Genomic DNA, 16993 nt, shown 5'->3' on the forward strand with positions numbered 1-16993 from the left:
GTATAAGATATGCAGCTTAGATCAGAGTTAACTTTTTGCTTATGGATGTCTAGTTGCTCTAGCTCCATTTGTTAAAAGCCTGCCTTTCCTCCATTGAATTTTGCATGCTCACCTTTGTCAGAGAACAGTTTAGCACATTTATGTGGGTCCATTTCTGGGTTCTCTCTTCTGTTCCATTGATCTATGTGTCTATCCTACCACTATCTCACAGGCTTGATTAAAATTGGTTAGACTGATTACTCCCACTTTCTTTCTCTTTACAAATTATTTTAGCTATTCCAATTCCTTTGCTTTTCTGTATAAATTTTAGAATAATCTCATTTACATTTACCAAAAAAGCATTGCTCTGATTTTTTTTTTTAAAGATTTTATTTATTTATTTGACAGACTGAGATCACAAGTTGGCAGAAAGGCAGGCAGAGGTGGGGGCGGGGAGGTAGGCTCTCCGCTGGGCAGAGAACCTGATGCGGAACTCGATCCCAAGACCCTGAGATCATGGCCTGAGCCAAAGGCAGGGGCTTTAACCCACTGAGCCACCTAGGCGCCCCTGCTCTGATTTTGATAGGAGTTGCATTGAACCCATATACCAATTTAGGAAAAAACTGACATCTTTACTATGTCAAGTTTTCCAGTCTATTACTATAGTACACTAGTCCCCCACCCCCCTGCTGCCCCCACCTTCCAGTTTCAGTTACCTGCGGTCATCTGCAGTCTGGAAGCAGACACTCCTCCTCCTGATGCATCTCAGAAGGTCAGTAGTAGTTTCATGCTACGTTACAATGCCTATGTCATTCACTTACTTCTCATCAGGCATTTTATTATCTCACATCATCACAAGAAGAGGAGTATAAGATGTTTTGAAAAACAGACCGCTTTCCCATAACTTTTATTGTAGTATGTATTATAATTTTCCTTTTTTATTATTAGTTATTGTAGTTAACTTCTTACTGTGCCTAATTTATAAATTAAACTTTATCGTAGGTAGATTAGTGTAGGGAAAACAGTACATGTAGGGTCTGGTACTAATCTGTGGTTGCAGGTGTCCACAAGGGGGGACAAATTGCAGCATAAGTATCCTGTCTCTTAGATTTATATGTCTGTTAGATTTACACCTAAGTATTTCATTTTTTGTTTAGCAATTGTAATTGGTGTTATCTTTTTAATTTTGGTGTCATTGTGTTCATTGCTAATGTATAGAAATTACAGCTGATTTTTATATGTTTCTCCTGAATCCTAGGACTTTGCTAAATTCACTTATTAAGAAAGAGAAGAGTTTGTTTGTTTATTGGGGTTTTTTGTTGGTTTGTTTTGTTTTTTGGTTGGTTGGTTTTTTCGGTAGATACCGTGGGCTTTTCTCTGTAGACAGTGGTGTCATTTACAAAAAAGAAGTTTTATTCATTCCTTTCCAGTCTGTGTATGTGTTTTATTGCACTGGCTAGGACTTCCAGAACTATGTCAAATAAGAGTGATGAGAGTAAACATCCTGTCTTTTCCCTAATCTTAGGGGGAACGCATTCAGCCTTTCGTCATCCAGTATAACGTTAGCTGTATCTGACTGAAGAAGTTTCCTCCTATTCCTGTTTTTCTGAGAATTTTCCATCATGAATGACTATTAAATTTTAACAAATGGTTTTACTGCATCAAGTGATATAATTATATGATTTTGTCTTTAGCCGGTTAATATGGTGGATTACCTTGATCTGCAAATATTGTACTATTGCTACATCCATGGACTAAACCTCACTTAGTCATGGTGTGTAATTCTTGTTATATATTGCTCAGTTCTGTTTATTATTTGGCTGAAGATTTTTGTGTCTATATTAATGATGTGCATTAGTTTGTAATTTTTGGGCAGTGGGGGGGCTGTCTTTGTCTAGTTTTAGTAGCAGGGTAATACTGGCATCATAAAATGAGGTGGAAAGTATTTCCTCATGTTCTGTTTTTGGGAAGAGATTGTATATTATGAATTGTACACTTAAAAGCGGTGACTTATAGTGGCGCCTGGGTGGCTCAGTTGGTTAAGCATCTGACTCTTGATTTTGGCTTGGGTTATGATCTCAGGGTTGTGAGATCGAATCTGGTATTGGGCTCTGAGCTGGTCCTGGAGCCTGCTTGAGATTCCCTCTCTCTCTCTGCTCCTTCCTCCCCCACCCTACTCCCACTGATATTCTCTCTTCTCTTGAAAAAAAAAAACAAACCTAAATTAAAAGGTGACTTTTATCATATGTAAATTATACCTCAGTTTAAGAAAATAACACACCATTAGAAAAAATACTGAATAGAAAACAAAAAACCCTGGTGTTAATTGTTATTAATTGGTTAATTGGTGTTAATTCTTTCTTAACCATTTGGTAGAATTCTCTAGTAAAACCATCTGAACCTAGAGATTTCCTTCCTGAGAGTTTTTAAATTTTGAATTTAATTGTTTCATAGTTATGGGACTATTCAAATTACTTGTTTCCTATTGGGTGAGTTGTGGTAGTTTGTGTGTTTTGAGGAATTAGTACGTTTCATCCAAGTTTTCAAATTTATGTGTGTAGGACTGTAATCTTCACTTATTATCCTTCTGTTGTCTGAAGTGCTAGGCCCTGATACTGCTCATTTGTGTCTCTTCCCTTTTTTCTTTGCTATGGATTTATCCATTTTACTGATACTTGTGAAGAACAAGCGTGTGATGTTTAAAATTTCATTGATTTTTGCTCTCATCTGTATTGTTCCTTCCTTCTGCTTTGGGTTTATTTGTTCTTCTGTTTCTAGGTTGTTGAGGGTGGGAACTTAGCTTATCGTTTTAAGACTTTTCCTCTTTTTTAATGCATATAGTTAGTGCTGTAAATTTCTCAACACTGCTTTAGCTGTGTCCCACAAATTTTGATATGTTGTATTTTCATTTTCATTCAGTTCGTTGTGCCTTTTTATTTCCTTTGAGACTATCTTTCTGACCCATGAATTATTCAGAAATGTGGTGTTTCATTTACAAGGGTTTGGAGATTTTCCTGTTATTTTGATTTCCCGTTTGATCCCATTGTGGTTGAAGAACACACTGTTTCGATTTTTTAATAAATTGTACTGATGGGGGGACAGTTGGGTGGCTCAGTCAGTTAAGCGTCTGCCTTAGGCTCAGGTCATGATCCTGACTCCTGAGATCAAGCCCCATGTCAGGCTCTTTGCTCAGCAGGGAGTCTGCTTCTGCCTCTGCCCCTCCCCCTGTTCATGATCTCTCTCTCTCAAATACATAAATAAAGTCTTTTAAAAATACCTTTAAATTAGCTTTAACATTGATGTTCATTTTATTGCTCAGGATATGGACTATCTTGGCATTTATTCCATAGGCACTTGAAAAAACGTACATATGCATATTTTTGCTTCTTCATATATTTCTTCTTTCCTTAGGTTTTTTTCTTTTTCTTTTTTTTTCTTTTTCCTTTTCTTTTTTTCTTTCTTTTTTTTTTAATACTTTTTTTTAAAAGATTTTATTTTATGCAATCTCTACACCCAATGTGGGGCTCAAACTCACAACCCCAAGATCACACACTCCACTGACTGAGCCAGCCAAGTGTCCGTACTTTTCCTTTTTGATTAGAGAACTTTCTTTAGCTCTTCTTTAGGGTAGGTCTGCTGGTAAACAGACTCTCTGAGTTTCCTTTCATCTGCAAAATGTCTTGATCTCCTTTCATTCCCGAGGGGAATTTTCTCTGAGTGTGGGAGCCTAGGTTGACAATTACTTTCTTTAAGACCTTGAAAAATACTGTGCCACTTTCTTCTAGTGATGATTTCTGATCACGAACTGTTTTTCCCATATAGGTAAGGTGTCATGGTTTTTTTTTGTTCTTGCTGCTTTCAAGGTTCTTCTTTTCTTTAGTTTTTCAGAAGTTTGATTATGATGTATCTGGTGTGGGTTTCTTTGGGTTTATCCTGTTTGGCATTCACTGGGCTTGTATGTACATCTATAGATTCATGTTTCTTGTCAAATTTGGGAAGTCTTCAGCCATCGTATCTTCGAGTACTTTCCCATCCCCACCTCCTTGATCCTCTTTCTGGTGCTTTGATGGCACCTCATCATAGCCCAGCAAGGATAGAAATCAAGCCCCCCACCCCGACCCCACCCCCACCCCACCACCCCAACATTTGCTGACAGGTGAGGGTGGTGTTTGGTTGGAGTAAAGCAGTTATTGTCTGACAGTTTTCTGGCTTGCTAGGCTGCCCCTTCCCCAGTCCTTTGGGTGGAGCCAGCAGGCTTTTATGAGGGATTTATTTTTTCCTGTCTGTCCATTGGTGTTTCCGGGTTGCTGGCTTCTTTAGCTCCAAGTCTAAGATATATGAGGCAAACAAACAGGCAAGACAGATAAAACAAAAAGCCAAGTAAGTCAACTATCACGCCATTTCTTGGGTCCTGAGGTCCCTACCCAGTCTGCCCTCCTGTCTTGAACCTATCAAGTCTTTTTTTATATTTTATATGTAATGTCCAGGGTTTTTTTTTTTAATCAGTCTTTTTTAATAATTGATATATTATTGTCTTAAATTGAGGTATAATTTACATACCATAAAATTCATACTTTTAAGCAGTTTAGAAGTTTTTAGTACATTCACAAAGTTGTGACTCCGTCATCATTCTAATTGCAGAACATTTTTGTCATCCCAAAAAAGAAAGCCCATACCAAGAGCAATCACTTCCCATTCCTTATTTTTTCCAGTCACTGAAAACCACCAGTCTACTTACTGTATCCATAGTTTGCCTATTCTGAACATTTCACATGAGTGGAATCATGTAATATGTAGCCTTTTGTGTCTGGCTTCTTTTAGTTAGCATAATGGGTTCAAGGTCGGTCTGTGTTGCAACATGTATCAATACTTCATTATTTTTTACTGCCAAATAATATTCTATTATATAAATATATTCCACATTTTGTTTATCTACTTGCCAATTAATGGACATTTGGGTTGTTTATACTTTTTAGCCACAATGCTGCTATAAACATTAATGTACAAATTTTTGTGTGAACATATGCTTTTAATTCTCTTGGTTAGATACCTAGGAGTCACATAGGACCGTATGTGGTAACTCTGTGTTTAATTTTTTGAGGAACTGCTAAACCGTTTTCCAAAGCAGCTGCACTACTTTGCATCCTCACCAGTAATGTACGAGGGCTCTTTTTCTCCACATCCTTGATGATGCTTGTTACTGTCCATCATTTTGATTATAGTTATCTTTGTGGATATGAAGTGGTATCGCATTGTGGTTTTGATTTGCATTTTCCTAATGACTAATGATGTTGAGCACCTTTTTATGTGCTTTACTGGCATTTGTGTATCTCCTATAGAGTAATACCTATTCAGATCATTGGTCCAGTTTTTACTTGTTGTTGTTGTTTTTTCCCTATTGCTGTGTAATAATAGTTCTTTTACATAGACTGGATCCTAGACCCTTATCAGAAATATAATTTGCAAATACCTTCTCCCATTTTGTAGGTTGTCCAGTGTTTTTGTTGTACTTAGCTGAAGGAGTAAAGTACATCTACCTCATCTTCCTGGAGTCATAAGTCTCCCAAACTAGTTTTAGAATAGCTTTTGGAAGGTCCAAGGTGTACTCCATTGCTTAAAACGGTATTTTAAAGTCAGTGTGGGACTATGCTAGTGTTCGATTTTTGTTGTTGTTGTTGTTGTTGTTGTTGTTTCAAACTTAGACATGATTTTGAAGTCAATTTCAGGGGAGGATTTTAATGGTTTTTTTCTATGACTTACCTCCTTGTGTATTCAGAGAAAGTTTCCGCTTGGTGTGCCATGGCCTATTGGTTATGTGCCGTGATACTTGTCCTGTTAGCTCTCTGGGTAGCCATCAAGGCCCAGGGCACCCAGCATGTACACCAGCGTTTTGTTCAAATATTATCATTTATATGCGTACCAAAAGGTGCAAAGGGTGAGGAGTCCTGGTTAAGAGAGCACAAGAATAACCTTATAGCCCCGTGAGAGTAAGGAGCCCCTGTCTATGGTACGTTTTTAAGCTCTGCAGTCAGAGCAGTGGAAATAGGGCCAGGTGTGAGTGAGCATTCCTCATTTCTAGGCAAAATAGATGGGTCTTTAATCTTTTCTTACCAAACAGTGAGCAATTCAGAGTTAATCACAAGGAATCAAGAATTGCATGGTATCTCCAGTCTTCGCCCAGATCACCTCCTGAGTTCTTCAAAGACTGCGGTCTTCTTCCTGGGTAAAGATTATTTTTGACTTCTATGCTTCTGACTCTACTTCTCCTATAAACTCAAACACTACTATATAGCCACGCTAGAAACAGCAGAATCATTTTGAATTTCAAATATTTCTTTTGTTCCATAGGTGCCTGGGTGTCTCTTACCGGCTCCCCAGCCTTGCCAGCCAGTGCCATGAATGGATTATGCTTCTGACGAAATCCCTGACGGCGTTTTGTTCGGTCTCCACCGCAGGGTTCTGGTGTATTCTCAAGCACCGTTTCTGGGTTTCCGTTCCGCAGCACCACAGGCTGATGAAGGGACACTTTCCAAACCACAGGGCTCTCCCTTTGTCAGTGTCCTGCACTCTTTCATCGCCTGCATTAGCCTCTCATTTCAGTCTCTAGCCAATCTAATTTCAAATGTCTTCAGTTTTCTAAAATTCTGTAGATTTTTCTCCACTGTGCCTCTTCTAGCCTTATTTTCAATTTTTTAAAAATTCATATTACTCTTGTTATCACCACACAAACTAGTCATTTTCTTTTTTACCCTCTACTCTGCCTGAATATTTGCTAATAGCCTTGATCTTAAGCACTCAAACTCATTATAGACAAGGTACTCTTCACTTTTATTTAGTATTTAATTCTGTTTCTTATGTCAAAGGAAGAAATGTATGTGAAAGCCTTTTATAAACCAGAAAGCACTATACACTCATATAACTTACTGAGATTAACAAAGGACCACTGTGCTTCTTTTCACGCTTTCTGCTCCTTCTGAGCCAAAGAACTTCTCAGTAGAGGAGGGAAATATTGAAGAAAAATAAAGCAATGGAGTTGTCTCTTAGCAACTGAGTTCGTGCCTTATAAATCTTGCCCACTTTAGAGTGCTGCTGCTCAAAATCACTTGCTTTCTTTACTGGCTCAGTACAAATAATGTTATTAAATTATAGGAAAACAAAGGGAAAAAAATCTAACAAATGAGTCACTCCGTTTATTGACTGTGTATAGCACTGTTGATGGAGTTGGGTTGTCTCTTGATTCTAATCGCGAAACTTTTTTATGTATATAAATACATATGTCTATATGTGTGTGTGTGTATATATATATATATATAGAGAGAGAGAGAGAGAGAGAGAGATACGTGTGTGTGTAGGTATCTTTTTTGTAATTTAAAATATAAACTTATGGGACGCCTGGGTGGCTCAGTTGGTTGGACGACTGCCTTCGGCTCAGGTCATGATCCCGGAGTCCCGGGATCGAGTCCCGCATCAGGCTCCCAGCTCCATGGGGAGTCTGCTTCGCTCTCTGACCTTCTCCTCGCTCATGCTCTCTCTCACTGTCTCTCTCTCAAATAAATAAATAAAATCTTTAAAAAAAATAAATAAATAAAATAAAATAAAATATAAACTTAGGTAGAAGCCGAATGCCACCTTATACATTTCGAGGTTACCCAAGTCTTGAAATAATAAGGATGTCACATAGATAGTACAAAACATAAACTGTGATAATGATCAAGTTGTGCATAGCTTAAAAAAAAATCAAGTGTCCAAAAACGCAAGCCAAATTGGGGGCATGATAACTTGTGTTATAAAATAATTCATTATAAGGATTCTTCAGATAGTTGATCTTCATAGTATATTTCACTTAGCAAATAATTCCAAGTACCTTTTGTGCTAGACAATGAAAGAGATAAAGATTCTGTGTGTGTGTGTAAATAGTCTTTGGCTTTCACTATCAGAAGGTGGATAAGACTTGCACACAAATGAGGCGGTAGGATGATGAATTCCTTGTGGGTGGTGAGCTGAGTCTGTAGAAGTTCAGAGGAGGGAAAGGTCACTTCCAGCTGGGTGAGCTATTATGATTACATGGACAAGATGACATGTTAGAGAACAGAAGACTAACGGAGAGTTTGTCAAGTTTAGTAATTAAGGCAAGATTGAAGAGGCAGGTAAGACGTTGGCGCTTTCAGCTCTAGAACAAGGAGTTTAAACTTTAGTCAGGAAGCAATGGGGAGCCACTGACATTTTTTTTCTTTTAATCAAAGCCTTGTCTCAGAAAATTTATCTAGCAGTAATGTGTAATTTCAGTTAAAAGAAAAGAACTGGTTTGCTGATAGTCTTTTATGCTCCTTTTGTATGAAACAAAGCTGCATTTATAAATAAGCCAATTACAGAGTTGATTCATTTCTAGTCTTTTTAGAAGGTAGTCAAAAGCCTGTTTGCAGATGCAATTAGATCCAGTAAGATAAACTGCATAGTTAAGATAAAAGTGTTCTATGAAGTGGGGTGAAATACTACATTTCATACTTTCTAAGATCATTTTTAAGGATCTTTCATGGCAGGCATCCTAGTGTCTGAATGCAGAAATTTCCCATTTCCTCTTTTCCCCCAATGCTTGGATAGAATAAATGTCTATAATGAAAAGACCTTCTTATCAGTCACCCTCTCAGATTTGTTCTTAATTTTACCAAATATTTGTATACCTCTGCAAAAGACTGCGTTTGCCTGCCTTCTCCTTTAGTGGGAGAAACAGAAGGAGCGCCGGCCTACCTCACAGGGTTGTTGTGAGGCCGCACGGGTACAAAGACGAAGTGCTGGGTAAATACTCAGAAAATGCTGATAATTGATTGATTGAGAAATGGGCTTGGTGTTGGTTGGCTGTTGGTGGAAACCTCCCTAGACTGGAAATGCAATGTTTTAATAATAAAGACCATATAATAAGCCTGGCTATTGTCTTCCATGTGTGGTGTGCCTCGGGGAGTTCAGAGCGTAAAATGGGTCCCACCTGCTACTATTAGGGAAATCACACTTCCTACATATTTACCTCACAGTGAAATCGTGTTTTTTAAAAGCAGCACTCCCGAGAGAAGCAGTATGTTCTCGTGAGCCATATTACAAACCAGGAGGTTGGGAACATTCAGCCCGGCTATCACTGGACAAATCGGTGATCCTTTTGGTACCTCGGCCTCCTTTTGTTTTTTTTTTTAAGATCTTATTTATTTATGACAGAGAGAGACAGTGAGAGAAGGAACACAAGCAAGGGGGGAACTGGAGAGGGAGGAGCAGGGTGCCCCGATATGGGGTTCGATCCCAGGACCCTGGGATCATGACTGGAGCTGAAGGCAAACACTCAACCAACTGAGCCATCCAGATGCCACTGTACCTCAGCCTTCTGACGAGACCGCCTGAAGCTGCCAGCCCAAAAGAAGCTAACTGCTGGGTCAGCAACACACAAATATAGGGGACTCAGGAACACTCGTGACCAAAAGCTGTTACGAAAATAGTTTAAGAATGAGACATTTGTCATGTCTTTCCCCATTGTATTAACCAATGGGTTCCCACCTGAGGTCAAAGTTGCAAAGGGAGAAGTGTGTGTGTTGAGGAAGAATTCGTGGCTCCCGCTCCAGAAATCTGGTCACATCTCAGGTCACTTCCAGCTGAAGAACCTAGAAAAGATCATATTTGATGCTATGTTGGTCTGGGGTGCTGTTTGAATCTCAGGCATTTTCAGGGTCTCGCCTGAGAAGTCTCGGGCGTTTCAGCAGCCCTGACTGCTGTCATGTCTCTCTGAGCTTTTGGAAGGCCACAGTCTGGCTGTAGGGCTACACTGTGCCATGCTGTCTCATCCTGATCTGGACAGTGTGTGTCTTCAAGTGGAAAAAAAAAAAAGAACAAGTGTTTTTAACTCAGTGGAATTTTATTCTCTGATGAATTTATAAGTAAAGATATAATAACATGTAAGTTTTTTGTTTTGTTTTGAGGATGTATTTTGAGTTTCAGAGCAAGAATTTTCTCTACTTCTGACCTAAAACATGAAGAAAAGCTCAGGCTAGTCCTTAAAAAACATCAGTTTGTGCCATTAATTGAAAGCATTTCTTTTATCTGAAGTTGGGACTGAATCGGACTAGCTCCTCCCAAAGCTTAAAAGTTAGCACAATTTTCAAAATGAGAAAACTTTGAAACAGTTTTCCCCTTTTTTGCTGTATCTTTCAAATGCCAGGCAGAGCTTGCTGTGTTGAATCAAATTGAAGCATGCCCAGTGAAAAATAATAGCCCCTGGCTTGGGAACTAGACCTTTAGTTCGTTCGGAAACCAAAAGGATCCTGGCCCAGTTTTAGTGTATGGAAACCCTCCAAACCACCTTGGCTAGCCCCAGTATTGTAGAACCAGGCTATAGAACACGAGGGCTCAGTGCTCTCCGCAATGGTGGGAATCTGCTGTTATTTCTTAGCAGATCAAATCCATGGTGAATACTAGGGCACAGACTGTGTGGTCTAGTTCAGGCTGCAACATCAGCAAGAAAAGTTGAAGACCAAGTTCAGGAAAGCAAGGGAAACCACAAAGACTAAGCAGAGGGCAAGGGCTTGCTTGGGTAGCCACCGCAGCACATTTTAGACATTCAGAGAGATCCTTGCTTCTTTCTTTCTTACTGGCACAATTTCCCCACAGAAAGATTATAGAAGAATAAAGGGAGGAGGGAAGTCTTGACTCAAAAAGAGAAAAAAAGAAAAAAAAGATTATATAAAGTGATCATTTGGATGGCCTGGGACTTCCTAGTGTTTACTGTGTACCCTTTCAATACATGTGACGAGTACTTTCCCCTTGATTCCTCATCATTTAAGGAGGCTATATAATCCAAAAGACTATTAATGTGGTCCAATTTACCTACTATGATTCTGTAGGAAGAGGATAGGAAGGCTTAGGGAATACTTGTACTCCATTCTGTTCTTGCAGTGTTCACTCATTTTCTTCTACTAAAAGCCTGTTTTATTCTCTTTCTAGGTAACAGTATGACTAAATACACAGAGAAGCTAGAAGAGATCAAAAAAAGTGAGTAACACTATTGAGGTTCTGGGATAATGGAGCCCTGAAGTTCTAGAAGTAGGTTATTAACAACCTTAGCCCCGTCCTACAGCTGACAGGCATGGAGAGCTATGGGAGGCGGGCGAGCCTGGCAGGTGCCAAGGAGGATGTGGGAAACCCATGTTCCATCCCAGCCAGCTGCTAAGGTTGTCGCCTGAGGGCTGAGTTCTGCCCAACTAACATCCCACAGGAGATGTTAGTGTTAGAATGCAGAATGAGCTCTCTAGTTAGGCAGTGAGCGTCCCAGCTTCTTGTTTCACTGGACTGCAATCTCCACGACCTTTTTCAAGGTCATGATCTTTCCTGTCTTCTTCGTTTTTTCTATGCCTGAGATAGTAAGCATACCACCTCTCCTTTCATAGCCTCCTTTGGCGTATAAATTAGTCGGTTATTCATGAAAGACATGGAGGGGCGAGAGGGAACAAGCTTAGTCTTAAGTGGTGCTGCCATGCCTTCTGAATTCATTGCATTCTGCTTTCCTTTAATTAAAAATCATATTTCATGCACGTCCTTTTTACAAAGTAATCTGCTTCCAAGATAAGCTACTAGTCACCAAGTGCATCGCCCTTGCACAAAATCTTAATTTTTCAACTTGTGTCCAAAATGGATGGAAAGTGTACACAACCAAGGCCAGAACGAAAGAAGTAGAAACATCTGTTTCCTAAGATGGATTTGTCCATCTCCTCAGTAGAGGAACCCGGTGCCAGGGGAGTAGTTAGCTAATGGGAGGCAAGAGGCCCTCTAATGGTTCCCAGTTCAGGACTTCACTCTGGTAAAACACATCCTTTGGGAAGAGAATATTACAAACCCAGAATTCACCATAACTTCTGTTTTTATAACAGGCCTTTTAATTTAAATGATAATGTTTCTGCTTCTTTTGAATTGCTGCGGTATTAAGAAACCCCAGCCAATAGTGTGGGGACTCCGGGGAGGCTTTATGCTGTGACCCTGCTGGTTGCCGTGTTCGGCTGTAAGGGCTGTTACAGACATTTGTTTTTTCCTGTGTAATTGTCACACCATCCTTTTCTTCTTCAATCATTTATAGCAGATTTTGTACTTTTATTATATAGAGAGAGAGAGGGAGAGAGAGAGAGAGCATATTTTACCATTTTAAACTTATTTGGAAAAAAATCTCATTACTTACCCATGCCTCATTGTTGTCATCCTTAGTTCATCCACAGCAGGTAAAATTCAGCCGGCTTGCTTCTGGTTGGGCCTACAATCCCTTTTGCCTCCTATCCATTCGTAGTTTAGTGTAAGCTCTCATGTCCACACCAAGATTTGTCCTCTGAAAATGTCCCATTCCACGCAGATTGCGGAACCCTGTTTAAAACATTTCTTAAAAGCACAATGTGGGGGCACTGGGTGGCTCAGTGGGTTGGGCTTCTGCCTTCGGCTCGGGTCATAGTCTCAGGGTCCTGGGATCGAGCCCCACATCGGGCTCTTTGCTCAGCGGGGAGCCTGCTTCCCCCTCTCTCTCTGCCTGCCTCTGTCCTGACTTGTGATCTTTCTCTCTGTAAAATGAATAAATAAAATCTTTAAAAAAAAAAAAAAAAGCACAATGTGGTTTCTCTAATATCTAAACTTTAAATGGAACTTGTTTCCCCACCCTCTCCCCCCCACACCCAAATACCTCTAGATAAAGTCCTTGAAAATGTTTGCTTCCCTCTTGAGAAGTTTGGGCCTTCCTTTTAGTAAGACAGGAGGCTCCTCTCACTTTGTTTCACACACTTTGTGCTGATTCCCTGACTAGAATTACTTCAGATTCTGGTTTGAGATCTACATTTTGGAAGCTCTTCCCTTCTCTTTCCCCATTTTCTGCTGTAGATGTTCTTTTGGGTCACAAGGGAGGAGAATATTGCCTTGTTTTGTGACACCCTAGACCCCTCACTTTTCTCGGGTTACCTTAGATGCCATGTCTTTCTGTGAAATCACAAACCTTGTTCTCTTACTTCCTTTGATTTGTCTTCCACTGTGAACCCAACTTCCCTTTGCTACTAACGTGTTTTAACAGAACCCTGAAAACGCAGAATTCCTTTGTAATCTGAATATTCTTTCTGCTCTGTCTCAGGAAAATAGACACTCTGTGTCTATTGACTGCTCACAAAGCCTATTCTTGGCTTCTGGTGGTTGGATGACACTAGCTGAACCCAGTGTGAAGCATCCTAGATAGTCAGGTCTCTGTCCTTCCAGTAACTCGAGAGAGCCAGCCCGAGACTCCGCACTTACCGGAGAAGCAAAACTTGATAACATATCTGAAACTAGGATTTTTTTTGTCTTCATCCCGGAGTTTGGGAGAAGTGAGGGTAGCAGAAGCTCCATTCTTAAAGCTCTGTTCGCCCTTGCAAGGACAGACTGACAGAGCTTTCCAAGTCAGCCTTTTTAATAAACTTTAAAACTTACTAGTAAAACGTCCAGGTCGATCTTTTATCTCTGAGTAAGAATGTCAGAGAGTCCTAACGATGGCTGTCCTTCTAAACAAGAACCAGGTATGTAGAGTTCAGGTTCAAATGTACAGCGGGATTCTGAGTGCCTATGAGAGGATCCTAGATATACCAGTCAGCAGAATAGACGAGAGCCTGTTTTTCATTTGAGATCATTTCTACTTTGTCAAAGGGGATTTGGATGGGTACATTTTGTACTGGGAATGTGAAGAAGTGGAGAAGTATTTCAAACTATGTAACTATCGGTGGGAAATGCCACAGAGCAAGCTACTTGAAAATTGTTGACTCTCTTGATTGGTTTATTTTATTGCCACTGTGATGGACATAAATGACTTTTGGTGGGCAGGTTGGTGGTAGTCTTGGGTCTGCGTCCTCATGGGTCTTAGGAGCTCCTTTGCATCTAGGTTTGTTACCTTGTTGTATCCAGAAGAAGCTATTATGAGACTTATCTAGAAGTAATGGTTAGTTATTAGCCACCTGTCTCTCTTTGAGACATAGGAGAGCAGAGAAGCTTGAATTCATTGTAACAAAGAGTCTTGGTATAGTGACAGAAGTCTAGTTGTTTGTTTGTTTGTTTTTTTAAGATGTTATTTATTTATCTGACAGACAGAGATCACAAGTAGGCAGAGAGGCAGGCAGAGAGAGAGGAAGGGAAGCAGTCTCCCTGGGGAGCAGAGAGCCCGACATGGGGCTCGATCCCAGGATTCTGGGATCATGACCTGAGTCTAAGGCAGAGGCTTAACCCACTGAACCACCCAGGTGCCCCCAGAAGTCTAGTTTTTAAAGTACTATGATTTCCTGACTCTTGAGTCATAATGTGTTTTGGTCAACCAAGCTAACACCCTCCAAAGGGTTCATTCTATGTTGGTTTTTGGAAAATTCATGGAAATGATTAGTAACACCAGGTAAATAATTTTAAATACCTTTAATCCTTTCCTTTGTTGCTAGGAGTCTTGGTTTATGCGACTTCTACCCTGTGAAGGCCATAGTAATTATCCACCTAACCTTGAGTAATTCGGGATTAATGAGGAAGTACTTAAAGAATCATGGCGCCAATATAAAAATGTAGAGATGAAGGGGAGCGTGAGGGTGGGTGGGAGTTCCATGCTGAAAACTCTTCAGAATTGGCCGTTATCTTCAGGAAATTTTAAGGAAGCTAACTTTTAACATGCCTCTGTGGGACAGATACTAGATCGTGTGAGACTGGCTAAATTTTAAGACCTTTCAATGTGATATGAAGAACTGTTAACAACAAACAAGCATAAAAGTTGTCCCCATTTGAGTCATGTCTCAGGACTGTCAAGATAGAGCTGAATAAATACTGATGTTTCAGGAGGATGATTTTTCTTTTAAACTGTGGTTAAAAAGAAAACAACAAAAAGACAAACAAAAAACACCTAACATAAAATGTACCATCTTCACCATTTTTATTTTTTTTAATTTATTTATATTTATATTTTTTAAAGATTTTATTTATTTATTTGACAGACAGAGAGATCACAAGTAGGCAGAGAAGCAGGCAGAGAGAGAGGAGGAAGCAGGCTCCCCATGGAGCAGAGAACCCAATGTGGGGCCCAATCCCAGGACTCTGGGATCATGACCTGAGCCAAAGGCAGAGGCTTTAACCCACTGAGCCACCCAGATGACCCACTCTTCACCATTTTTAAATGTGACACTGCTGCACAACAGATCTCGGGAACTTTTTCATCTTGGAACACTGAGTAGGTGGATTTTTATGGAAGTGGAGTCGCGGAGAAACTGATAGAAAAGATTATCAGCACCAGGCCTAACTTTGTTCCCAGTGCAGTGGCAGTGGCAGTGGCGGTGGTGATTGGGGCAGAGGTGGGGGGAGGTTGTCCTGTGTCTCCAGCATAATTTGTAACCACAGGAACAGAACCGTTCTCCCTTTCGGGCAGAGTTAGAATAATAGGGTGTGAATGTCTTACCAGCTGTTTGACCTGGGGCAACTGAGCTTCTCTGGGTCTCTGTCCTCATTTGCAAAATGCAGGCGTTTATTCCCCCTTACCCTCTTTGTTGGGAAAAGGATTTAAAGTGTCTTATAAAATGCACAGTACTACAACAGTGGTCAAAAGGAAGAAAGACAGCAGAAGTAAAAGGGGAAAATGGTAAGCAGATAGAAAAAATGCAAGGGGTAAAGTCACCAGACACAAAAAGATGACTTATAAATTGACTTTAGGCTTCCTACCAGCCAAAGCAAAGGTGGGAATGTAGAGGTGATAAAAATGTGTGGCACACTTCATTTTGACCTTACCGTGAGGATCCTATATGAGATAGGATATGTAAAAACAAATAAATCACTTGAAAATTACACTGTCTAACTTGATGGGTAGAAAGAATGAGTACCTCTAAGAAAAATATACCTAGAAAATTACTTGTCCTATCCTGCTTTTCAGATTATAGATACAAAAAGGATGAGCTTTTCAAGAGACTAAAAGTTACAACTTTTGCCCAGCTGGTAAGTTTAACTAAAATCCTTTGGAGTAAAGACTCTAATCTGTGCTGGTTTATGTGAATATTTCTAATGCCACGCTAGGTAATGTTTGCAGAAGAGTTCCTTCTGATTCTTTACACCTTCAGGAGGATTGATGTGTGGTGTGTGTGCTCGCTCAAGGGTAGTATGAACAGTCTTCTCTGGTAAGAATTTTATAAAGTGCACATTCTGCCTTTCAGTCATCACTCTATGGCTTAGGTTTGGTTGTTTTGTTTTGTTTTTTTTCCCTTGCACCCTTTAACTTAATATTTAGAATCTAGAATTGTGGTCTTTGGATTGTTTGGATGTTTTTCTCTATGAAACCAGGTGATTGCTATGGGCTATTTGTTACTTTGGGAAAGTCACTTTCTTCTTTCGTTTGAAAATTACGGACAAAGTGTCTCTCGGGCCCCCCAAACATGAGTTTCATTGATGTACCTCAGATGGATCTTGGGTCTTAGGAGCTGAGCTGTGAAAAGTGCTTTAAAAACTATGTGTCGGTATACAGTGATGTGCTGAATATGTTTATAATTACATGTATTTACTCATTGAATGTAGAGTTGTTGATTCAGTTCTGTCATTGCAAGTACTGCACATTGAGACTGAAATATATATGATTATTTATTCATGTTTCTTGTCCATATTGCCCTTTTGGTCTTTTTAGTTTATTATGTGATGTTTTAAATGAAGCTTTTTTTTCTGGAACCATCATTTGCGTGCGGTATTATTACCACTCCCAAAACAAGGAGGCCTAAGATTTAGTCTCCAATGGAGGACACTGACGGTTCCTTAAACCCAGAGATCTTTTATGTTTGATGTTTCCTCATCTTTTATAAAAGATAGAATTGCCTCTGTTTAAAGACAAACATACATGCGTCTCTACATTTCATTCTTTCTTCTATCAGGTCATCCAAGTTGCTTCCCTATCTGATCAGACACTGGAAGTGACAGCTGAAGAGATTCAAAGGCTGGAAGGTAATGGGAATCGAGGATGTGGGGTAGATAAGTGATTGACCAT

The 16993-nt window shown here is 39.8% G+C and overlaps 1 protein-coding gene and 1 long non-coding RNA gene across 3 annotated transcripts in view; one reads left to right on the forward strand and one right to left on the reverse strand.

Annotated features, from left to right (window-relative positions):
• CEP41 (centrosomal protein 41) overlaps positions 1 to 16993 on the forward strand; it is a 46330-nt gene that overhangs the window by 16959 nt on the left and 12378 nt on the right. The window contains exons 3-5 of one of the 2 annotated variants that reach the window (XM_032305228.1): positions 10960 to 11007; positions 15899 to 15960; positions 16881 to 16950. In XM_032305228.1, the coding sequence (XP_032161119.1) occupies positions 10960 to 11007; positions 15899 to 15960; positions 16881 to 16950 (180 nt within the window). Of the gene's footprint in view, positions 1 to 10959; positions 11008 to 13315; positions 13530 to 15898; positions 15961 to 16880; positions 16951 to 16993 lie in introns of those variants that run through there. The other variant, XM_032305229.1, reaches the window with a different exon arrangement.
• Positions 9481 to 12442, reverse strand: LOC116569176. Its single transcript, XR_004276896.1, has 2 exons — positions 12185 to 12442; positions 9481 to 9623 (listed from the first exon to the last, which is right to left on the reverse strand). It is a non-coding gene; the product is annotated as an uncharacterized LOC116569176 (long non-coding RNA).

This window comes from Mustela erminea, chromosome 11 (genome assembly GCF_009829155.1).
Source record: "Mustela erminea isolate mMusErm1 chromosome 11, mMusErm1.Pri, whole genome shotgun sequence".
Taxonomy (NCBI): domain Eukaryota; kingdom Metazoa; phylum Chordata; class Mammalia; order Carnivora; family Mustelidae; genus Mustela; species Mustela erminea.